Source organism: Giraffa tippelskirchi, chromosome 13 (genome assembly GCF_054371585.1).
Source record: "Giraffa tippelskirchi isolate mGirTip1 chromosome 13, T2T-mGirTip1v1.2.pri, whole genome shotgun sequence".
Taxonomy (NCBI): Eukaryota; Metazoa; Chordata; class Mammalia; order Artiodactyla; family Giraffidae; genus Giraffa; species Giraffa tippelskirchi.
Genome location: NC_137287.1, coordinates 106,186,523 through 106,211,577, shown reverse-complemented (window position 1 = coordinate 106,211,577; position 25,055 = coordinate 106,186,523). Strand labels below are relative to the sequence as shown.

General features: G+C 36.8%; 1 protein-coding gene across 4 annotated transcripts in view; it reads left to right on the top strand.

The window, feature by feature from the left end:
- Positions 1–25,055, top strand: part of TRPC4AP (transient receptor potential cation channel subfamily C member 4 associated protein) — a 68,880-nt gene that overhangs the window by 6,794 nt on the left and 37,031 nt on the right. For 2 of the 4 annotated variants that reach the window (XM_081559918.1, XM_081559917.1), the window contains exons 2-6: positions 6,877–7,005; positions 9,878–9,994; positions 18,058–18,115; positions 20,122–20,177; positions 24,519–24,647. In XM_081559918.1, coding sequence (XP_081416044.1) covers positions 6,877–7,005; positions 9,878–9,994; positions 18,058–18,115; positions 20,122–20,177; positions 24,519–24,647 — 489 coding nt within the window. The remainder of the gene's footprint in view (positions 1–6,876; positions 7,006–9,877; positions 9,995–18,057; positions 18,116–20,121; positions 20,178–24,518; positions 24,648–25,055) is intronic. The other 2 variants (XM_081559920.1, XM_081559919.1) reach the window with 1 other exon arrangement.

Here is a 25,055-nt window from a genome sequence, read left to right as displayed (position 1 = left end):
TTTCATGTCAGTCCCTCCCTGCTGGAGGTAACATTTGTTTAAGTAACGTATACACATGTGCAAAAGGGAGAAAAGTAAATCTGCCTTACAGATGGCCTACTACCACCTCTACTATCACCCTCCAGTTCCACTCCCAGATGCATTTTTGATATTGATTTCTTGTAGATCCCTCTATCTAAGCTTAGGAAAGCAAATATGTCTCTATGCATTCTTCCTTACACAAGTGATACTGTACTATACATACTATTGTGTAGTATGTATACATACTATACATACTATGTGCTTCTAGCTTTTTTCACTTAAAAATGTATTTTAGAGATCCTTCCATAATCAATACATAAGATTATTTTATTTTAGGCATTTACAAAACTTTCTGTGTTGAAATGACAAATAAAAATGCACGAAGATAAATGAACAGCTCAATGAACTAAAATAAAACTATCTACTATGTAGCAACCACCAGCTATGGCAAAATTATCTACTGTGTAGCAACAACTATGGTAGTTGCTAAATAAGTTACATTTCTTACTAACCTCTCTCTCTGCTCTTCTTCCCCTCAAATGAAATCGCTAGTCTAGCTTCTAACTTTGCATTTAGTCATACTAGTTTTTATACTTTATTCAAATGGTATCAGGGCTTCCCAGGTGGCACAGTGGTAGAGACTCTGCCTGCCAATCCAGAAGATGAAGGTTCAACCCCTGGGTTGGGAAGATTCCCTGGAGGAGGAAATGGCAACCCACTCCAGTATTCTTTCCTGGAAAATCCCATGGACATAGGAGCCTGGTAGGCTATAGTCCATGGGGTCACAAAGAGTTGGACACGCCTGAGCATGCACATGCATGCATACATACATACATAGAATCAAACAGTATGTACTTGGTCTGCCTTCTACCTTCTTTCAGTCCACATTGTGAGATTCATCTGTGATGACAGGTAAAGCTGTAGTTCATTCATTTTCATTGCTATATTGTATTAAACCACAGTTAATTCATTGTAATTTTGATGCGTATTTGGGATCTTTCCAGTTTTTGGCGGTTTTGAATAATGCTTGTGTGAACATTCTTGTACTTGTCTCTTGAAATATATCTGTGCAATTTCTTTGGGGTATATACTTAGAAGTAGAATTGCTAGGTTATAGGATATACATAGGTTTAACATCAGCAGCTAAAGTTTCCCAAGTAGTTGTACTAATTTACAGTCCCACCAGCAGTGTATGTGAGTTCCTGTTCCATGTTCTGACTAACCTGTGGTGTTGCCATTCTTTTTAATTTTAGTCATTCTAGTGTGTGAGCAGTGGCATCTCATGATTTTAATTTGTGTTTCCCTCATGACTAGTGAAGTTAAGCATCTTTTCAGGAGTTTATTGGCCATTTGGACTTTCCATCTTGTGGATTACCTGTCTAAATCTTTTACATATTTCGGTGGGGTTTTTCATTTAAAATAAATTTTTATTTGAAGTTCTTTTTATTTGCTGGATATGAGCCCTTTGTAGTTATGTTTGACAGATATCTTCTCTTATTTGGTGGCTTGCCTTTTTAGTCTCTCAAAAGCTCTTTTGATAAACAGAAGTGCTTAATTTTAATACCACGATTTTCCCTTATGGTTCGTGCTTTTTGTATTCTGTTTAATAAATTCTTACCTACTCTAGGGTCATGAAGATACTCTGCTTATTTTCTAGAAGCTTTACTGTTTTGCCTTTGCCATTGAAATATATGTTCTGCTTGGGGTGTGGTGTGAGCTTTTCCATAGAGACATCAAGTTGACCAGTTATTTGTCGAAAGGTCTTTTTTGTCCCTCCAGTGCTCTGTAGTGTTTGTTATCACATCTGTTTCATGTCCGTTCTGTTCCTCTGATTTGTCCATTTACCCTTATGCTAATATCACATTGTCTTATTTTCTGTAATTTTATGTGTTGATTTTGGTTATAGAATATTGAATCAGAAGAATAGCTTCTACTTTTCTTCAAGAATTCCTTGGCTCTTGGTCCTTTGCCATTTCCATATACATTTCTGAATGAGTGTGTACATTTTTACAACAGAATTTTGATTGGGATTGCTTTCAGTCTATTCAGTACAGCACACTCATTCTCTCCTGCCCTTACATCTCTTTTTCTCTGATTTAATCTTCCTTAATCTCTCTTGATGATATTTTATAGTTTTCTATGTAGTGGTCTTTGTTAGATTCATTCCTTGGCATTTGACATGGTTTGATGGTATCATAAATAGCATTTTTTAAATCATGTTTTCTAACTATAGCTGTAATATAAAAACAAGATTGGTTTTTGTATTGCTGCAGCATTTATATTGCTCCTGTATTTTAATACTTTAGATTATTTTGATGTGTACAGTCATCTGCAAGTATATCTGCAAATGAAGCTTTTATTTTATCCCTTCCTATCTTACATCTTTTTTTTTTTTTTCTTACCTAACTGCTGTTTGGGATGCTCCTGTACAGTGAATTGAAGTGGCATGTTCCTGATCTAAGAGGGAGAGCCTTAAACATTTAACTATTAAGTATGATGTTTGTTGAATATCTTCTGTAGATACTCTTTATTAGTTCACTTCTTAGTTCCTGTGGTGTTGAATTCTATCAAAATGCTTTTTCTGCATTGAGATGTTAATATAGTTGTTTTCCTTTATGTTATTAATATGAATTACACTGAGTAAACTTTTCAAATATTAAACCAAATCTGAATTTCTGATTCAAAACTTCACCCTTTTTTATAGATTGCTAAATTTGATTCCTAATTTTCTTATTAGGATTTTTTTCCTTCTGTGTTTATGAATGAGAATGGCCTATAATTTTCCTTTCACTGAGTTTTGGTATCAAGTTTATCCTGGCCACTAGTCGTAGCTTTAGTTGGACCCCACAAATTTTGATCTGTAATATTTTCATTGTCATTTATTTCAGAATATTTTCAAATTTCTCCTTGGATTTCTTCTTTGTCCTATGCATTTTTAAGAAATATACTTTTTAATTTATGAACATCAGGGTTTTATAATTATCTTCCTGTTACAGATTTTAGACTGATTGCACTGCAGTCAGAGAACATAGTTTGTGTTTTGATTCATTTAGATATGTATTGAAATTTGCTCCATGGCCCAGCAACTGGGCATTTTGTAAATGTTCTATGTACTTGCAAAGAATGTATAGAGAGTAGCTGTTAAATGTAATGTCAGTTTCTGCAGTGAAGCCATCTGGAATTTTTATCAGTTCAGTTCAGTCACTCAGTCATGGCCAACTCTTTGGGACTTCATGGACTGCAGCACGCCAGGCGTCTCTGTCCATCACCAACTCCCGGAGTTTACTCAAAGTCATGTCCATTAAGTCAGTGATACCATCCAACCATCTCATCAATATGGAGAATATTGCCATATTAGAAATATTCAGTCTTCCAGTCTCTGAGCATGAATGGCTTTCCATTTATTTAGGCATTCTTTACTTCTTTAATTTCTTTCAATGATGTTTTGAGTTTCATTGTACAGATCTTGTATTTTGTTAAATTTATTCATAAGTATTCTTTTTGATGCTGTTAATAAATGGGATTGCTTTCTTATTTTCATTTTTGGATTGTTTGTTGCAGATGCATAGAAATTCAGGTGATCTTTGTCTATTGATTTTGTATCCTGAAACCTCGCCAAACTCATTTATCAGCTCTAAGTGTGTGTGTGTTGGTCTCCTTTGAAAAAAATGTCTCTTTAGGTCTTATGCCTATTTTTAAATTGGGTTGTTTATATTTTTTTCCTCTATTTTTTCTGTTGAAGTATAGTTGATTTATAATGTTATGCTAATTTGTGCTAATTAGTTTTTTGTAGTTTTGATTTGAGTTGTGTGAGCTGTTTATATATTAATCCTTTATTAGTTATATCATTTGCAAATATTTTCTATCATTCAGTAGGTTCTGCCTTTTCATTTTGTTGATGGCTTCCTTTGCTGTGCAAAGGCTTTCAAGTTTAATCAGGTTCCATTTATGTGTTTTTGTTTCTTTTGCCTGAGGAGACAGATATAAAAAACATACTGCTATGATTTATGTCAGAGAGTGTTCTGCCTCTGTTCTCTTCTAAGAGTTTTATGGTTTCTGGTCTTACATTTAGGTCTTCAATCTATTTTGAGTTTATTTTTTATATTGTGTGAAAAAATGTTCAAATTTATTTTTTTTAATTTATTTTATTGAAGTATAGTTGATTTGCAATGTTGTGTTACACATTTCATTGTTTTGTATAGCTGTACAGTTTTCCCAACACTGCTTATTAAAGAGGCTGTCTTTTCACTGTTGTATTTTCTTGTTGGTTTTGTTGTAAATTAGTTGACCATAGTGGTGAGTTTATTTCTGGGCTCTCTATTTTGTTCCATTGATCTATGTGTCTGCATCCATGTGCCAGTACCATACAGTTTTGATTCCTGTAGTTTTGTAGTATAGTCTGAATCAGGGAGTGTGATACCACCAGCTTTGTTCTTTTTTTTTTTTTTTCAGGATGGTTGTGGCAGTTCTGGATCTTTTGTGGTTCCATATACATTTTAGGAATTTGTTCTAGTTCTGTAAAAAATGCCATGGATATTTTGATAGGAATTGCATTAAATCTGTAGATTGCTTTGAGTGTATGGACGTTTTAACTAGTCTTCTAATCCAAGGACACAGGATATCTTTCCATTTCTATGTATCATCCTTAATTTGCTTTATCATTGTTTTATAGTTTTCAGAGTATAGGTCTTTCACCTCCTTGATTAAGTTTATTTTTAGGTATTCTTTTAATGTCTTTGGTTTTGGTATGAGGGTAATACTAGCCTCATAGAATGAGTTGGGAAGTGTTCCTTCTTCTGTTTTATGGAAGAATCTGTGAAGTATTTGCCAATTTCTCTTTAAATGTTGAATAGAATTTACCAGTGAAGCATCTGGACTTGGGCTTTTCTTTATGTATTGTTTCCTTACTTCATCCCTCCCTCTTTTTCTTCCTTTTGTATTAAATCACTAGTTTGATCTCTTTAATTGTTTTAGGTATATCAGATTTACTGTTTCTTCTTAAGTTAGTTTCTGTTATTTGTGTCCTGAGAATTTGTACGTTTCATCTAATTTATGTAGTTTGTTGGCATACAGTTGCTCCTAGTATTTCCATGTAAACCTTTTTATCTCCTTAAAATTGGTAATTGTTTCCTCTTTCATTCCTGAATACATGGTAATTTGAGGCAATGTAAGTTAGTCAGTGTAACTATTTTCAATATTGTTGGTCTTTTCAAAGAACCAAATTTGATTTTGTTGATTTTTTTTCTGTTATTTTTCTTTTCTCTATATCACTTATTTTTGCAAGGATCTTTTTAATTTCCTCATGCTTGCTTTGGGTTGGGTTTACTCCATTTTCCCCCTAGTTTCTTATGATGGAAGATAAGATAATCTGAGATTGCTCTCCTTTTTAATATAAATGTTTATAGCTATAAACTTGTAAGCATTGCTTTTGCTGAGTCCCATGAAACCATTATTGTTTTCTGTCTTTTTCCTTTCAAGGAAGGGAAAGGTGTTTGTTTTTTTTTTCGTTGTTTTGGGGTTTGCCTTAATTTGAGTTTGCTTGAAGAATATAACATTTCTGATAATATTTAGACCTACAGAAATGGTAATTTCATACAGTTCACCCTAATACAAATACTCAGATACAAATACAAAACATTCCATTACCCTTGAATTATTTTATTTTTACAAACTAAGAAAACAAGCTCAGGAAGAGTAATGGGACTTTCCAGGATCAGAGTACTGATGTGCATCAGGATAGGCCAAGCTGTTACTGAAGACCTGCATGTCCTTTGTAAGCTGCAGTGAGCTTTTGATCTAATTCAGGGACAAGTCTACATAAAATAATTCACTTCTGGCACCGATAATGCCAGATCCCCAAAATAGACACTGCCATGATTAATGAACCTGTCATTAGACTAGGCTATTGCTCATGCCTTCAAACCCTTTCTGAGTCCCTGCTCTGTGCCTGGTGTTCTTTTAGAGAATGAAGGTGTGCACAGTAAACACAGCCTGGCACCTACTCTATTGGGGGGGGCGGTGGTTAGGACAAATGAAGCAATAATTATGATACAGTACGATAAATTTTAGATAAGGTCCCAGACCCTCTTAGAAGGGAGAGAGAGGAACTCTTTTCAAGGAAATTTTCTGTTTTTTTGGCTTGCATTTTGAAGGAGAAAGAACTTTCTTGGTAGAAAAGATGGGGGAGAAGGAGCTTTCCAGGTAGAAAAGATGTCCAAAAATGTGCTGTGCCACAGAGTTCCCCCTTGAACAACACAGGGGCTTAGGGGCGGTGACCCTTCACAGTCAAAATTCTTGTATAACCTAAGAGTCAGCCCTCCATACCCACAGTTTCCCTGCACCTGCAGATTCAGCAAGCCATGGATTGTGTAGTACTGTAGTATTTACTATTGAAAAAAATTTCTCATATAAGTGGACCCATGCATTTCAAACCTGTATATGTGTGTGTGTAAATAATTATCCCTCTTGCTCCCACCTTAGGTTTATTTTCTCCCCATACAGGTGGCATACCTATATACAGGTACATGGCTCTATACAGAGCCATTTACAGGAGACGAACACATGCAAAGAAGCATAGAGAGAGAACACATACATTTGGAGCCTAGAGTGTGTATTGGGCAAAGAAGAAGTTAAGAGAGGAAAGTAGGTGATAGAATAGGAAGGGAGTGTATCATAAACAAGGAGCTGGACTTTAACCTTACAGGCTGTCAGGGAACTTTTGAAGATTTCTAGAAAGACCTTTGACTTACTTGTCCTGGGTGGGTTTGGGAGCCAGCTGCTCTCTTTTGCCATATGTGCTAGTAGTTCTTTCCTCACCAGTAATAGTTTCCTCTTTTTTTCTTTTTGGACTTACAGTTCACTGAAACTTTTTTGACGGAAAGGGACAAACAGTCCAAATGGAGTGGAATTCCGCAGCTGCTCCTCAAGCTGTATGCGACCAGCCACCTCCACAGTGACTTTGTTGAATGCCAAAACATCCTCAAGGTAACTGTTAGGGGCGTTGGAGGGGCTGCATTCGGGGCCTCCAGGTGATACTAGACATCTGGGTTATTCCTCTTCTTCAGTCTGCTTTTTAAAATAGCTTGTATTTATTGAGTAAGCTTTAGAAAATTTGGAAGTTCAGAAAAAGTGCAAAGAAGAAAATAAAAATCACCTATAATCCCACCACCCAGAGATAATCACCATTAAGTTCCCAGTGTATATACTTCTGGGTTTTATTCACACTTGTTTTGTCCTGCTGCTGCTGCTGCTAAGTCGCTTCAGTCGTGTCCGACTCTGTGTGACCCCATAGATGGCAGCCCACCAGGCTCCGCCATCCCTGGGATTCTTCAGGCAAGAATACTGGAGTGGGTTGCCATTTCCTTCTCCAATGCATGAGAGGGAAAAGTGAAAGTGAAGTTGCTCAGTCATGTCCGACTCTTAGCGACTCCATGGACTGCAGCCTACCAGGCTCCTCTGTCCATGGGATTTTCCAGGCAAGAGTACTGGAGTGGGGTGCCATTGCCTTCTCTGGGTTTTGTCCTAGTACTTGCCTAATTAAGGAGGCCTTGCCCTGGGATTGGGATACATTCTTTTCAATGGAATTTAAAAGATCCCATTTTGGTGAGACTTCAAGGAAGTGGCCTTGTGGTTGTTGATAAGTATGACTGGCATCTGAAGGTGAAAGGATTTGGAAAGAGTGCAGAGACATCGAGGGCAGTTGTTCTCAATCTGGAGTGTGTATCAGAGTCACCTGGAAGCCTTGTTAATGGTGGGCCCTGCCAGTAGAATTTCTGATTTAGTAGGTCAAACTTCAGAGAAGGCAATGGCACCCCACTCCAGTACTCTTGCCTGGAAAATCCCATGGACGGAGGAGCCTGGTAGGCTACAGTCCATGGGGTCGCTAAGAGTTGGATGCGGCTGAGCGGCTTCACTTTCACTTTTCCTGTTCATGCACTGGAGAAGGAAACGGCAACCCACTCCAGTATTCTTGCCTGGAGAATCCCAGGGATGGCGGAGCCTGGTGGGCTGCCATCTATGGGATCACACAGAGTCGGACACGACTGAAACGACTTAGCAGCAGCAGGTCAAACTTCATATTGGGAAAGCAGGTCCAACTTTGAATTTAGATTACCGGCTCTAATGTAGCTAAAACCTATGCAAGTTATATTTGATCATAATAAAATATGTTTTTCAGATGTGAAGTTCTGTTTATTATTTCACATAAATCATTTTTAAATATTAATAGGGCCAAATAAGTTTAATCTTGACTTCTCAGAAGAGATGTTTTGTCTACACAACTTTTTTGGTAAATTAAAAATCATTCCCAAATAAAAATTTATAAATAGACATTTATGTTCTTGATCTTCTCACAGTTTGGTTTAGGATAGAAATAATTATAATATCTTATGCTTGCTTGAAAACATTTTGTGAAGAACTATACATTATTTCATTTGATTCCTGCAAAATCTCTGAGATATGAGGTAGATGAAAGAGGGAAATTAATATTTGTGAGTGCTTGCTATGTGATCATTATTTCTTTATGCATTCAACAAATACTTGAAATTTACTATGTACCAGGCATATTTAATTTTTATAGTAACTCTGAGATGGGTGGTATTAGTGGATTAGTCCAAAATACTTTGATTGCATGTAACAGTAACCCACTCAGATTAGCAAAAAAGATTCTTTATTGTCTCACATCTTCAGAAAGCACAGATGTGAATTCAGGGGCCAAATAGAGTTAGGCCGTCTATTTCTTATCTTGACATCTGTGTGTGGCCTTGTATTCTTCCACAGAAGTAGGGCTGTTACCTGAAGAAGAGAAAAGGAGATACTGAGCAGGAAAATCCTGATGTCTTCTCCATTTCCTTTCTCAGTTAAGAAAACAGATTCAGCATAATCCACCCACCATCATGTGGTTATCATTATGATGAACCCCAGCTTCCATTGTACTGTGTTGCCAGCAGAATTACATTCTAGTTTTATAAATGAGAGAAATGAAACCCAGAGGAAGTAGTTCTCCCACTAATTATATGACCTTGTGCAACTTCGTGATTTTTGTTTTTTAATCTGTAAAATGGGTCAAACTATACTCACTCCATGGAATTATTTTAAGGATTGAATGGGCTTAAGTATAGAAATCCAGTGCTTGTCATGTAATAGGTTATCTGTAAGATAGAGTTCTGCTTTTTCTTGATGAGTGGTACTTGGACCAACATCAACATCACTTGGGTACTTATGATAAATGCACATTCTCAGGCCCCAGCCCAGACCTATTAAATCAGAAACTGCAGGTAGGACCCAGCAGTCTGGGTTTTAACATGTCCTTCAGATGATTCGATTCTCACCACTGTGTGAGAACTACTGTTCTAGTCCGGTGTGTTCGGTCTTCCCTTGAGGTTCCTGAGAAGAGAGCATAATGTATTCTTCCTACTCTTTCTCCTGTTTGACCCACAGTAGGTATGCTCGCTTTTGTAAGCACAGACTCAGGAGCCAGACATCCCAGGTTTGAGTCCTGACTCTGTCACATACCCTGTTTGACATTGACAACTTCTTTGTGTCTTGGTTTCCTTATCTGTAAAATTGGGCCAATGCATTACTGTTACATCATAGAGTTGTGAGGATTAAAAGAGGTAACATGAAGAACCATGCGTGGTACATAATAAGCATTTAATAAGTTAGCTTCTACTATGATTACAACAACTTTTATCATATCAGCTTTTCTGTAAGTTGGCTTTTTTTTAATTTCTCATTGTGGAAGCTGTCTTTGGCCTCATGGGAATTCAAGTTGTGACTAAAATGCAAACTGTTCTTTTGGTGTCTGGTTTGTGTTGGATACTAAAACTCAGTGTCTCTTGGTATCCTTTTTCACTAGGAAATTTCTCCTCTTCTTTCCATGGAGGCTATGGCATTTGTTACTGAAGAGAGGAAACTTACCCAAGAAACCACTTATCCAAATACTTATATTTTTGACTTGTTTGGAGGTGTTGATGTAAGTCATTGTTTATTATTACTACTGCTATTTAATGGCTTGGGAACTTTCGAAATGGGAACTAGGAAGCGTTTTAGAATTTATAGCAAGCATTTCAGAATTCTCTCTTAGAAGCTCCATGGTATTCACCTGTGTTGGAGTACCATAGCTTTTACTTTGAAAGAGTTGATTTATGTGAATTGGTAATAATATCAACTTTTTAAGGCACAAAGTTAATGTTTCCTAGTTCAGCTGTGATTACTAGTTTCTTCTTGGTCCTTCCAGAGATGTAATATATATATATATATACGCGTCTGTGTGTAAATAGTTACCCTGACTGCCCCCACCTTAGGTTTATATTCTCCCCATATAGAAGTAGCATATCATATATACAAGTACCCTGCTTGCTTTTTCCATGTAATTCTACAACTTGGGGGTAGATTCATTTTAATACATGTAAATCTGCCTCATTATTATTAATAGCTATATAGTATTCCCTGTTATGATTATACCATTATTTACCCAGGCCTTAGTTGATGGACATTTAGCTTTCTCAACACCTTTCCTATAACAAACAAGGTTGCAGTAAAAGTTTTTGTACATATGAGTACTGTATACTTTTAGGATCAAAGCATATGTCTTTTATTGTTTATAAACTTACCAATTTATGTACCTAAAAGACTTTATCAACTTACATCCCCAGTAACAAAGAAGAAGAGTGTCTTTTTATCCACTCCATCACCAACACAGTGTGTATATGTGTATTTTTATGGACTTTGTTATCGAGGTACAACTTGCATACAGTGAAATATGTCAGTAACTACGAGAAGATAAATTCACCTTTGCCACCCAAACCACGAAATAGATCGTTACCAACACATAGTAGCCTCCTTCACTAAACAGTATGTTTTAAGTATTTTAAGTATTTGTTAAGCAGGTAAGAGAAAAATGATGTTTCTTCATAGTTTTTTAAAGTTTTATTGAGATATAGTTCACATCATATAATTCACCCATTTAAAGTGTACAATTCAGTAGTTTTTAGTGTATTTGTAGACATGTGAAACCACCACCACAGTCACTCTAGAACATTTTTATCACCCAGAAAAGAAACTCCATATGTTTAAGCTATCACTCTCCCACTCCTCCAGCCACCAGCCCCATCACAGGCAACTGTTACTCCACTGTGTCTTTATAGATAACCTTGTCTTGAACATTTCATATGAACAGAGTCACATAATATGTGATGTTTTGTTATTGGTGTGTTTCACTTAGTTTAACGTTTTCAAAGTTCATCCCCATTATAGCATGTTTCAGCACTGTATTCTATTTTATGGTTGAATAATACTCTACTGTGTGGATATATCACATTTTGTATGTTCATTCGTCAGTGGACACTTGGGCTATTTCTACCTTTTGACTATTGCGAATAATGCTGCTCTTAACATTTGTGTACAAATTTGTGTGTGGAAGTATCTTTTCATTAATCTTGGGTATATACCTAGAAGTGGGATTGATGGGTCATATATAGTAGCTCTTGTATTTAATTCTTTGAAGATTTGTCAGACTGTTTTCCAAAGCAGCTGCACCGTTTTACATACCCATCAGCAATGCACAAGGGTTCTAATTTTTCCACATCCTCTTCAACACTGGCTATTCTCTGTGCTTTTGATTATAGCCATCCTACTGGGTATAAAGTGTTACTTCATTGTGGTTTTGATTTGCATTTTCCTGTTGCCTAATGCTGTTGAACATTATTTTATGTGCTTCTAGGTCATTTGTTTGTCTTTGGAAAATATCGTTATTATGAATTCTGAGAGCTCTTTATATAGTCTCTGCATAGTTTTAAAAATTTATATCTTTCTATGAGTGGAATTGAATATCTTTTCATGTGTTTATAAGTAGTTCCTTTTTTTTTTCTATTTGTTTATTAGGCCCTTCTCTTATTGATTTTTGTCTTAGTTCAGGCTGCTGTAGCAAAATCCACAGATTGAGTAGTTTATGAACAACAGATTGATTTCTCAAAGTTCTAGAGGCTAGGAAGTCCAGGATCATGGCACTGGCAGATTTGGTGTCTCGTGAAGATCTTCTGGGTTACAAACTGCCAGCTTCTCCCTGTGTCCACACAGGATGAAGGGGCTAGGGAATCTCTCTGGAGCCTCTTTCATAAGGTGTAATACCATTCATGGATGCTCTGCCCTCGTAACCTAATCACTGCCCAAAGGCTCCACCTCCTAATGCCATCACATTGGACATTAGGATTTAGCATGATTTTCAGGAGACGCTAATGTACAGATTATAGTAACTTCTAAGTACTCAGTTTTTAAAGGTCCTTTGTCTTAAGTGTTCTATTTTTTTCCCTAGTTTGAAAATTGAATTTTGACTTCGTTTATGATACATTTTAATGTGAAACTTTTTAGGTTTACTTTGTAGGTTGTCAAACTAATCAGTCATTCCTTTCATGGGTTCAGAGTTTTTCTTTTCCCATTGTTGAATTATAAACTATGTCTTTATTTCCATCTGATACTTCAAAGTTTTTATCATGTATGATTAATTTTTGTACCACTTGAAATTTATTTTGATGTAATTAGTGAGGGTACTGGGATCCTGCTTCTTTTCTCTCAGATATCTGTCTTTTCCCTTGTCACTGAGAGCATGAGGGAGGCTTTCAGGGTGTTGTGGTTGTGTTGTATCTTAATCTGGGTGTTGATTGTGTTGGAATGAGATTCACTTTGTAAAAACTGGAGCTGTGTGTTTACAATTTATACTGTTTGCTCTATCATGTTTTTCAGTTCAGTTCAGTCACTTAGTCGTTTCCAACTCTTTGCGACCCCTGGACTGCAGCACGCTAGGCCTCCCTGTCCATCACCAACTCCCGGAGTTCTCAAACTCATGTCCATTGAGTTGGTGATGCCATCCAACCATCTTATCCTCTGTCGTCCCCTTCTCCTCCCACCTTCAATCTTTCCCAGCATCAGGGTCTTTTCAGATGAGTCAGCTCTTCACATCAGGTGGCCAAAGTATTGGAGTTTCAGCTTCAACTTCAGTCCTTCCAGTGAATATTCAGGACTGATCTCCTTTAGGATGGACTGGTTGGATCTCCTTGCAGTCCAAGGGACTCTCAAGAGTCTTCTCCAACACCACAGTTCAAAAGCATCAATTCTTCAGTGCTCAGCTTTCTTTATAGTCCAACTCTCACATCTATACATTACTGCTGGAAAAACCATAGCCTTGACTAGACGACCTTTGTTGGCAAAGTAATGTCTCTGCTTTTTAATATGCTGCCTAGGTTGGTCATAACTTTCCTTCCAAGGAGTAAGCGTGTTTTAATTTCATGGCTGCAGTCACCATCTGCAGTGATTTTGGAGCCCCCCAAAATAAAGTCTGCCACTATTTCCCCATCTATTTGCTATGAAGTGATGGGACCAGATGTCATGATCTTAGTTTTCTGAATGTTGAGCTTTAAGCCAACTTTTTCACTCTCCTTTTTCACTTTCATCAAGAGGCTCTTTAGTTCTTCACTTTCTGCCATAAGTGTGGTGTCATCTGCATATCTGAGGTGATTGATATTTCTCCCGGCAATCCTGATTCCAGCTTGTGCTTCCTCCAGCCCAGTGTTTCTCATGATGTACTCTGCATAGAAGTTAAATACGCAGGGTGACAATATACAGCCTTGATGTACTCCTTTTCCTATTTGGAACTAGTCTGTTGTTCCATGTCCAGTTCTAACTGTTGCTTCTTGACCTGCATACAGATTTCTCAAGAGGCAGGTCAGGTGGTCTGGTATGCCCATCTCTTTCAGGATTTTCCACAGTTTATTGTGATCCACACAGTCAAAGGCTTTGGCATAGTCAATAAAGCAGAAATAGATGTTTTTCTGGAACTCTCTTGCTTTTTCAGTGATCCATCGGATGTTGGCAATTTGGTCTCTGGTTCCTCTGCCTTTTCTAAAGCCAGCTTGAACATCTGGAAGTTCATGGTTCATGTATTGCTGAAGCCTGGCTTGGAGAATTTTAAGCATTACTTTACTAACGTGTGAGATGAGTGCAATTGTGTGGTAGTTTGAGCATTCTTGGCATTGCCTTTATTTGGGATTGGAATGAAAACTGACCCTTTTCCAGTCCTGTGGCCACTGCTGAGTTTTCCAAATTTGCTGGCATATTGAGTGCAGCACTTTCACAGCATCATCTTTCAGGATTTGAAATAGCTCAACTGGAATTCCATCACCTCCACTAGCTTCGTTCATAGCAATGCTTCCTAAGGCCCACTTTGCTTCACATTCCAGGATATCTGGTTCTAGGTGAGTGATCAAACCATCATGATTATCTGGGTCGTGAAGATGTTTTTTGTACAGTTCTTCTGTGTATTCTTGCCACCTCTTCTTAATGTTTTCTGCTTCTGTTAGGTCCATACCATTTCTGTCCTTTATTGAGCCAAACTTTGCATGAAATGTTCCCTTGGTATCTTTAATTTTCTTGAAGAGATCTCTAGTCTTTCCCATTCTATTGTTTTCCTCTTATTTCTTTGCACTGATCACTGAAGAAGGCTTTCTTATCTCTCCTTGCTATTCTTTGGAACTCTGCATTCAGATGGGTGTATCTTTCCTTTTCTCCTTTGCTTTTCACTTGTCTTCTTTTCTCAGCTATTTGTAAGGCCTCCTCAGACAGCCATTTTGCTTTTCTGCCTTTCTTTTTCTTAGAAATGGTCTTCATCCCAGTCTCCTGTACAATGTCATGAACCTCCTTCCATAGTTCATCAGGCACTCTATCAGATCTAGTCCCTTAAATCTATTTCTCACTTCCATTGTATAATCATAAGGGATTTGGTTTAAGTCATACCTGAATGATCTAGTGGTTTTCCCTACTTTCTTCAATTTAAGTCTGAATTTGGCAATAAGGAGTTCATGATCTGAGCCACAGTAAGCTCCTGGTCTTGTTTTTGCTAACTGTATAGAGCTTCTCCATCTTTGGCTGCAAAAAATATAATCAGTCTGATTTTGGTATTGACCATCTGGTGATGTCCATGTATAGAGTCTTCTCTTGTGTTGTTGGAAGAGGGTGTTTGCTATCATGTTATTACTTCAATTTGAAAAAACATTTCCTTTCCTTAAAGATGCCATTTTCCCCAAAGCAAAAACTTGAGTGTTGAACATTTACATCCATAGTATGAGCCATAGACTGTATTCCTTTAACTGTTGCTCAGCATTCCCTCTTCAGCAATCCCAGCGGTCCTGTTGCATTTACTTACTGGCCAGTTTGAAGGGCCTTCGCTTCGCTTTGCTACTATTTGCTTAATAGTAACCAGTGTGTTCCTGGGAGGAAAAATAAGATAGGAGTCTTTAGCCTGGTGTCTTATTTGCAGTGGGAATGAGGCTTTTCTGTTGCAGGTACATGTCCCATCTTAGGACATCTTTGGATCATTAGTTCTTGATTTTGTGGAATTTTTCTTCCCTGCTTTGAGTTAGCTTCTCCAAGAATCTCAGTCTGTTTACAGATAGAGGCTTTTGCTTGGATCATTTTTTTCTTCACTAACCATTATTTGGGTGCATTTCTTTTTGCTGAATTCTCTTGTCATCTTGCTTCTAAAAGTACCTTTCAAAGATCTTTATTTCTTCCTCTGCCAATCCCCAGAAAGGCTCCAAAGTAATTCCCTTTTCAACATGCTGCCTAATGCTTAGCTGAAGTGGAATAGTGGCTAGACCATTCCTTGTCAACTTGAACAAACCCCTAATGTAACACTAGAAAGTGTATCCTAGAGTTCGTGAAGTTAGATGCCTGTAGGATCAAGTAGTCATATAGTGAAGCAGGCCCAGAATAAGATGATCTACATAAATTAAATGACTGCAGGGACTGAGGTGAACTGGAGAGTGCATGCCTGCTTTTATGGGGAAATGACTTCCATTTCTGTTGACCTTTGCCCTCAGGGATGTAGGAAATCTAGATTCTTAAGTAGAAACACAGCTTTTCAGTAGATATGGACCACATGAATTATGTCTGTGGGCCAGGTATAATCCATGCTTGGCATTCAAGGACTTTTAATTTGTTCATTGACATAATACATCATCTACTTGAAGACACTTTATTTTAAATATAATAATCTATGCTGGATGAGCTCCTCATACTTTCCTGGGATGACTGAAAAGCAGGGCATCTCTTTGAAAAGCTTTTGTGTAGTACATCTCAAAATCTTAAAGATCGTTACTGATTTTGCTCTGTTTGCCTTTATGTGAATCTCTTCTGAGGACATAAGTCAAAATGAGATAAAGCTTTATATACAAAAATGCTTAGTGTGGCATTACATATAATAGTTAAAAATATTCATCAGGAGGAAGGTAGTTTTTGTTTTCTATAAGGTCAGTGGTGATATCCTTAATATTCTCTGTTATTTTCTATTCTCTGCTAAATTAGTTTCCATTCTAATCTTTATTATTTCTTTTCTTTTGCTTGCTTTGGGTTTGGCTTACACCTCTTTTTTCAAGTGAATTGAAGTAAAAGGTTAGGCTATTGGTTTGAGATAATTCCTTTTTTTTTTTCTTTTAAGAGAAATTGTTTGCATTTTTACTGAAGTATAGTTGCTATACAGTGTTATATAAGTTACAAATGTACAGCATAGTGATTCACAGTTTTTAAAAGTTAAGCTCCATTTATAGTTATTATAAAATACTGGCTATCTTCCCCATGTTGTATAATACTTTCGTGTAGCTTGTGTCACACTCAGTAGTTTGTACTTCCCCCACCTTTATGTTGCCCCTCCCCACAACTGGTAACTACTAGTTTGTTCTCTGTGAGTTTACTTCTTTTTTGCTATAGTCACTATTTTGTTTTTTTTTTTAGATTCCACATACAAGTGATAGTCATATAATGTTTGTCTTTCTCTGTTTTATTTCATTTAGCATAATGTCCTCCAAGTCTGTTCATGTTGTTGCAAATGGCAAAATTTCATTCCTTTTTATAGCTGAGCAGCATTCCTGTGTGTGTCCACGTGTGCTTTAGTAGAACATGTATTCTGCTCTTGCTGGGCAGAATTTTATAGCTGTTAGAGCTTATTGGTTTATCATGTTCAGGTCTTCTATTTGGTGACACCCTATTTTCTATCCATTATTGAAAGTGGAGTATTGTATTGTCCAACTACTGTTTTTGACTTGTCTGTTTCCTTCAATTCTGTCAGTTTTTGCATCATGTATTTTGAGGCTCTGTTGTTAGATGCATATATGTTTATTATTGTTCTATCTTTTCCAATGGATTGACCCTTTTATCATTATAAACTCTTTCTTTCAACAAAATGTGTGGGGTTTTTTTTTCAGAATGAGCTTTTAAATGCATATTTATTATAAACAGTTTAAACAGTTATGAAGTGAAAGTGTCAGTCATTCAGTCATGTCTGACTCTTTGCAGCCTCATGAACTATAGCCCACCAGGCTCCTCTGTCCATGGGACTCTCTAGGCAAGAATACTAGAGTGGGTTGCCATTCGCTTCTCAGGGGATCTTCCTAACCCAGGGATGAAACCTGGGTCTCCCACATTGCAGGCAGATTCTTTACTGTCTGAACCACCAGTGAAGCCCTTAAACAGTTATATGTTGTATTAAAAGTATGTAAAATGATAAATGAATGCATATCCTGTCCAGCCCCCTGTGGAAATCAGTATTAACAGTTTATGGTGTATCTTTTGTGATTCTTTTTATAAACTTGTGTTTATAAAAGAACATAAATATTCTAAAGCAAGAGTAATCATTGTTATAATGTTCTGCAGCTTTTAAAAAATTGAAGCCATATTGGATCCCAGACTAATCTAACTAATCTAGCATTCTTATCTTTTGAAATGAGAGTTGAGACTACAGTGGGACCCTGACCTGCCCAAGTTTACATGGAGAATAGGTGGCTGAGCTGTGACTAGAACCCAGGTTTCCTGACTCTTGGTACAGTGCTCATGTCCCTGAACTTCACTGCCTTCTCCCTGTGTTGGGAACAAAAGGGTCTTGCAGTACCATGACAGATATTTGGGCCATGAGTTATCACAGCAAAGATTGTTTTATAAGTTGTGCTTTGAATTTTGAAGGTTTTATCCTTTTTTTTTTTTTTTAAATAGCTCCTTGTAGAAATTCTTATGAGGCCTACAATCTCTATTCGGGGACAGAAACTGAAAAGTAAGTATACTCAGCAGCTACTGGTGCTCATTTCCTAACCTGCTGTTGTGGCGATTCCCAGGAGTGTCTCTTCTTTCCCTTCACACTGAGAACATGCCTTACATTCAGCTGTAGAACATTCTCCGCCTAACTGCTCTCTTTATTTTATACTCGGTAGAAAATACAAATCTGGTGCTTTAAAACAAAAAGTATGAAAACTACTGGACTAAAAGAATTGCATCTTTGTAGTTTCTAACAGTCTTTGGGTTCAGCTTTTATGTTTTCTTTGCAAATTCTTATTTCTCATATCATTAATTGAGAGAGTAAGGGAGAAACTGGCAAGATCATTTATTTTATTTTTTTTTAATTATTGTCTTCTTTTTGTTGTTGCGAGGTTATTCATGCTGTTTGTAAAAAGTTCTGTTATTACTGGAATGTGTATGGTGAAAAGTGTTAAGGTAGCACATAATTTCTTGAATTGGGCAGTGGGTATATGGGTATTGTCCTATTATTAGTCTTTATAACTTATACATGTTGCAAATACTATTTTTAGGTAATCCTTTTATAATTTTTTAAAAAACTGTAAGTACACTTACTTTGACATTAAAAGCCAGAGATCAGTTAACATTTGATGAATGTTTATTACAAACATCAGTTTTTTTTGTTTTTTTTTTAATGAAAAATTTTTCTTCCAAACAAAATCAGCATGACATAGTGTATAAGGAAGGCCTTGTTTATATGTGCAGTAGCAGTTAAGAGGGTTTATATTCATCTTTGATGTCGTACTTTTGTATCCTATCTAAATTGATTCTTCATGTCCTTGGTCCTCATAGCAAGTAGCATCTTGTAATTACCTGTTGGTGTACTTATTTATTCTCTCTTCCCCTCTAAATTTATAAGTTCCATGAGACGTTGTCTCTTTTTTTCCCCTGCTAACCTCTGTATATTCTGTGTATGCTCTAGAGTGGATGCTGAATAAATATTTGATGAATGAGTGAATTCCAATTCCCTTTGAGAATGAAGGTCTAGAAGTACTGAAATACACTGATTTGGTGTTCCAGCCTGCTCTGAAGTCATGAAGTAAACCAGAAAGCCCCCTTAGGTTGAAAAGCGGTGGTGAGGGATATAGAACATCTCCACTGTCTCAAGATTATGTCAGTTAGCCCTCTGGTCACTCTAGCTTGGCAGGGCTGCCCACTGGGATTGTAAAGGGAAGCCTGACATTTTAGAGTTTATGACAGCATGAGAATGAATGTAAACAGTTTTTAAAAATAAAAAGTGATGCCAAACAAAACACATTATCCATGGTTCATACCCAGCTTTATTATCTCCTGCTTTTGAGGTCATGAAAATTTATTTTCCTTTTTGTCGTACTCTTCTGTTCCTGCTCACAGAGAAGTAACTAGTTCTTTATTAGAGTCAGTAGGTTAGGGATTAAAAGCCTTTTATTTAGCACAAATAATAAAACAGAACACTTTGCGTCTGGAGTAAAAATGACTTCCTTGTTTGCTGCTAATAGAATTTTCAGTGGAGATTTTTATAACAACAATCATGGTGCTGATACTTTAGTTTTAGTGGATTCTTATAATTCTGTTTTTGGAAATGTGTTTTAGGGAACCAGTTCAACACAAGCATAAAATTAAGGCTATATGTTACGTTATTTATTTCTAGACTATTTAAATAGCAAAATTAAAAGAAAAAGAAAAGCTGGATATGATTTTAAGCAGGCTACAAAGGGAACATGGCTTATTAAGTGATAACACCACAACAGGTTGAAATTATGAAGACTGTGGAGCCTTTGTAGTAGTATATAATAGTATATCAGACCAAAAAGCTGTATACAAATTGGTTAATAGGCTCTGATAGGCATCCTGAAACTTGGGTAAATAAGGACTGGAAGGAGGTATGCTGAAAGGAAAATAATCATTTTGGGATTATGAGGAACAATTCTTATGTTTAAAAATTTGATTCTGTTGTACTGTCTTTCCAATGAGAAAAATAACCAGTTGTTTCCCTTTCATTTTCAGTAAGTGATGAAATGTCCAAGGACTGTTTGAGCATCTTGTATAATACCTGTGTCTGTGTAAGTACCCCTGCCACTGGCACCTCATTTATCTCCCTACCAGATCTGCAGTGCTTGAGGAAGGAAGATTTGAATGGGGGTGGTAGACATGACAGCTATCTTCACACATTGGAGAAATGGACTTATGGACTTATGTGTGCCTGAGAACCAGAACCAACAGGTAGAAACTGTGGGGTGGCAAAATTTCATAGTAATTGCTAAGAACCATGGCTGATTCAATAGCTACTGAACTCCCCTAGCCCTGGAGGAGTCCAAGCAGAGACTGAACAAATATTTGTTAAATGGATGCAAGCATTGGAAAGAGTGTCTATGACCTTTTAGGATTTCTTTAAACTCTACTGTGCCTACTCCTTTATTTTTATTGTTAGAAAACAGAACAAGAACCAGAAGGCCCACCTTATATGGGGCAGGATGCTCATCTAGGTTGATCACTGAGTGAGAAATAATGGTGACTAGAAGAAGCAGTTTGGTAGAGAGAGCATAGCGCTTAGTGCTGGAAGCTGATTTGGGGTTCTGGCTCTTGTCTTCATGCTTATTCATTCTCCCTGTGCTTCAATTTCATTTCTTAGCAGAGTGTGGTTAGTTATCATACTAATAACACCACAGGATTATTGTGAGGATTAAATGAGATGATAGATGTGAAAGCGCTTTATAAAGCAATATACTGTGTTAATTTTTGTAAGACACAGTACCTGTCTTTTGGGAACTTATGTGGTAAACTGTAAAGAGTGAATCATATACAACAGAAAGAAACAGATGCTGTTGTAGAAATGAAACCTATATGCAGTGAAAGCACAAAGGAATATTTCATTTCATTTCATTGCTTGCCTCATTCAAAGAAAGATTTCAGGCATCTTATTAGGAGCATGTAAAATCTACCAGGATCATTAATTTAGAAGCGGGTATCCAGGAATTGGGCTGACCATAAAATCATCTGTACCATGGATGGGGTACAAATTTGGGTTTAAGCTTCTTAGCAACCAACAAAAATAGGGAAATATGTTTCAATGCTTAACACAGTTAAGCATCTATTATAACAGTGCTCTGCAATAGAAATATAACACAAAACACTCAGGTTCTTTTTATTTTACCTTTAGGAATAATGTGTTTATTAATTCAGGATTGATATCCTAAGGTAAAAATCAGCATCCACAAAGATCTTGACAACATACATGATAGACCATTTGAATAAAAAGAATTAAAAAGTGATAAGCTTTGGATTGGAGAAGGCAATGGCACCCCACTCCAGTACTCTTGCCTGGAAAATCCCATGGACGGAGGAGCCTGGCGGGCTGCAGTCCATGGGGTCACTGAGTCGGACACGACTGAGCGACTCCACTTTCACTTTTCACTTTCATGCCCTGGAGAAGGAAATGGCAACCCACTCCGGTACTCTTGCCTGGAGAATCCCAGGGACAGGGGAGCCTGGTGGGCTGCCATCTATGGGGTCACACAGAGTTGGACACGACTGACGCGACTTAGCAGCAGCAGCAGCAGCAGCAGCAAGCTTTGGATATAACTATAAACATACAGGAAATAAAAACTGAGGTCCTGAGCAAAGGAGTTATGTCTTAGGGACATACAAATGAAAAATAGTTTAGGGGCCTAAATTGTCAGTAAGTTCAGAGTTCAAAAGGATTCATCAAAGACTACTGTCACCAAAAAAGGCTAAAGCAAGCTTAGTCTAATGATCAGTCGAAATAAAATATTTAAAAGGAGTTACATCCCTGTGTGTGACTCAGCAGTGGTACCCTGCTTCCATGGCTGTGCAGCTTTCTTCTGGGGGCACTCCTTGCCAGAAATTTCCTCCCTCCTGTTCCCTCGGGCCATCTCTCTGTGGTAGGCTGGGGTCCTGGGGTCCTGGCCCTGGGACTGCTTTCCAGTCCCCACTCTCCGGCTCCTGGCCACTGTGCCCACCGGTGGACCTGCGTCCCAGTCCAGGCTTTGGGTGCATCTTAAAGACCATAGCTCCTTGGAAAAGTGATGGAGAAGGAGTACTGTCAGGCCAAAAAGGCACAAAACATTTAAAGTTCCTTTGGGGACAAAGTTTTATAGAGTGAAACCTGTGTCATGGAAGAAGAAAGTATAATTTATGGAAGAAACTGAGACATTCTGTGACATTTTTCTGATTTGTCCAGCAGTGCTCATTCATCCCTTCCAACACAGCAGGCCATCTTTTTATAGAAAAGTTAAAATAATAGTCTAGTTCAGTGGTACATATCATTTACTATTTACCTGGTTACATTTTAGGAACAATAAATTCATCAAAGCTCTCAGCTGAATTAAAGTGGTTTTTGTTTTTGTTTTTCTACCCAAGTAGCTGTAGAAATGTGGATCAAACTAGTTCCTTTTTTCAAAGGGAAAAGGTGCATTGTGGCTTATGATTAGCCACCTTAATTGCCTGTTACATATACATTAGCTTGAACTTAGATATTCACTGTTATTGTTAACAGCATTTGTCCCTTTCTGAAACCAGTATCAGAAAACTTACACCTTTTAAGACATTCTTTATAAAATGTATAAATTCTTCAAAAATATTTGAAAGGGAGTTGTTACTGCATGCAGATGATCATAATTTTGAGTTTGCCTCTGTAGACTACGAAAGCAAATTGTTTCATTTATTTTTTTAAATGCCCTTTGATGTTTCAAAACAAAAAGAAACTCTTAATTCCATTGACTGACTTTAAAATCAGCCATAATCATTAGTCTTCCAAAGCATTTTGCACAGATTGGTCACCTGGATTCTACAAGAAGGCATGTGCTGGTGGTGGTCTCCAAGCAGCACACAGCCCTTCCCAACACTCTCTTATTCTGTTTAGAATAATCATACTGAGGTCAGAATTCATGGTTCAGCTTCCGAAAAAAAGTATTCATTGTACATTAACCATTTAGAGGTCATTTAAATAACAAATGTATTGTAAAAGACAGGTAGAATTTTAAAACTATGAAGATTCGGACCTGTTTTTTCTTTAAAAAAAAAAAAAAAGGAGTTATGTAATAAACCTGCACCTAACCTGCATTTTTAGTCACTGATGAGGCTATGTATATTTTGTGTTTGCTTCTGTGTACCACATTTTAAAAAGTATAAAAATGTATTATACCGGTCTCTCAAGAATATTAGAGTATAATATAAAAATACTCCCCAAAACAGATGAAATAACCCATTACTCCAGCATACTAGGTTGTTTTAAATGTCCTTGTAGCCAGTTTTTTCAAAAGTAAGAAAAGTAGGAAGAAATGGTTGAAGTTAATTTTAACAGTGTATTTTATTTAATACAGAGTATATCAAGAATACTATTCCAACATGTAATCAACATGAGTACATATTATTAGTGAGATAACATGTAATCAGTATAAGTAATTATTAATGATACATTCTTTTTTTGTTTTAAACTTTTAAAATCCAGTGTATTTTTTACTCTCACAGCACATCTCAGTTCAGACTAGCCACATTTCAAGTCCTCAGTAGTCACATGTAGCTAGTGGCACAGGTAGGCACAAACAGACCCACAAGATAATAAGCTAATTGTTCAGGTAGTGAGCAATTATTCTTATAACTAAAGCCAGTAAAAAATTGTTCTTATTAAAAAAAAAGATGATGCATGTATGATATAAAGACTCCATCATTCACAGCTTCCGTGCTGTTAATAGTCTTATGGGGCAGTCTTACGAGAGTGTTTGTTAATAATGATACCTAATGTTAATGATACTCCAGTAGAACACAGTTCAGTTTTAATAAAGGGCAAGGAAGGGGAAGGAAAGACAGGGAAAGAAGGAAGAAAAAAAGAAAAGGAAAGAGACAGAAAGAAAATGAAACAGAAGAAAGAAGAAACAAAAACATAAAGAAGATAGGATGATATGGTCCAACCTTATGCTCATCTGATTTACATCCAGGTTAGATGGAAACCTAGGGCTTTTAAAGTTGCAAACACCAGTGCCTCCAAGGATCAGGTAGAAGACAAGAAAGGTTTGCCTGTTTTGGAGTGGGAACTTGTGACTAACCTGGAGTAAGATTGTCCTGTTTAAAGACTTAAATTCAAAATTTTAAAGTTGCTGCTGGCCAAATAAAACTTGGCCTACTAGGTGCTGGTTTGTAGCGCTTGATTTAAATACTAGGCAGATAATGGGTTAAGAACCTATGATGGATATTATTTAAAAACTCCTCCCCAGAAAAAAATGCATTCGTACAGTGTTTTATGTATAGTTTTAGGAATTTAAGGTCTCAGCCATAATTCCTGCTATAGCATGGAGTTGCTTTTCCAGTGTCTCGAGGGGATATTTTGCCCTTCATATTTTATTTTGTGATTTTAACCTGTTCTGTCTTTTCTTCTCCCTTGATAGACGGAAGGGGTTACAAAGCGTTTGGCAGAAAAAAATGACTTTGTGATCTTCCTGTTTACACTGATGACGAGTAAGAAAACATTCTTACAAACAGCAACCCTCATTGAAGATATTTTGGGTGTTAAAAAGGTGAGCTGCGTCCTCTAGCTGGTGCATGACCAGGTGGAGCAGAATGTCTCAGACAGTTGTATTCTTAAACATGAGTAATATACAAAAGCTCTTTCAAAGAAGAATTTTACCATATTCCTTATAAATGCTTAAATATATTTATAAATATATAATATTTATTATATATAATATATGCTAACTGAATATTTATATATAAACTTATAAATACTTAAAGATATTTTTAAATACTTATTTTTAAATAACTTTTTTGTGTTACTTAGATATATTTACTAGGTTATGCTCCTTATAACAGGTCTTAAGTGACTATAAAACTTAGATTGAAATCAAACTAATTATAAAACTCAAAAGGACAAGTTGACGTGAATTTAATGTGTTAGCTAATGTTACTTTGCTGAAATCAAATTGTTC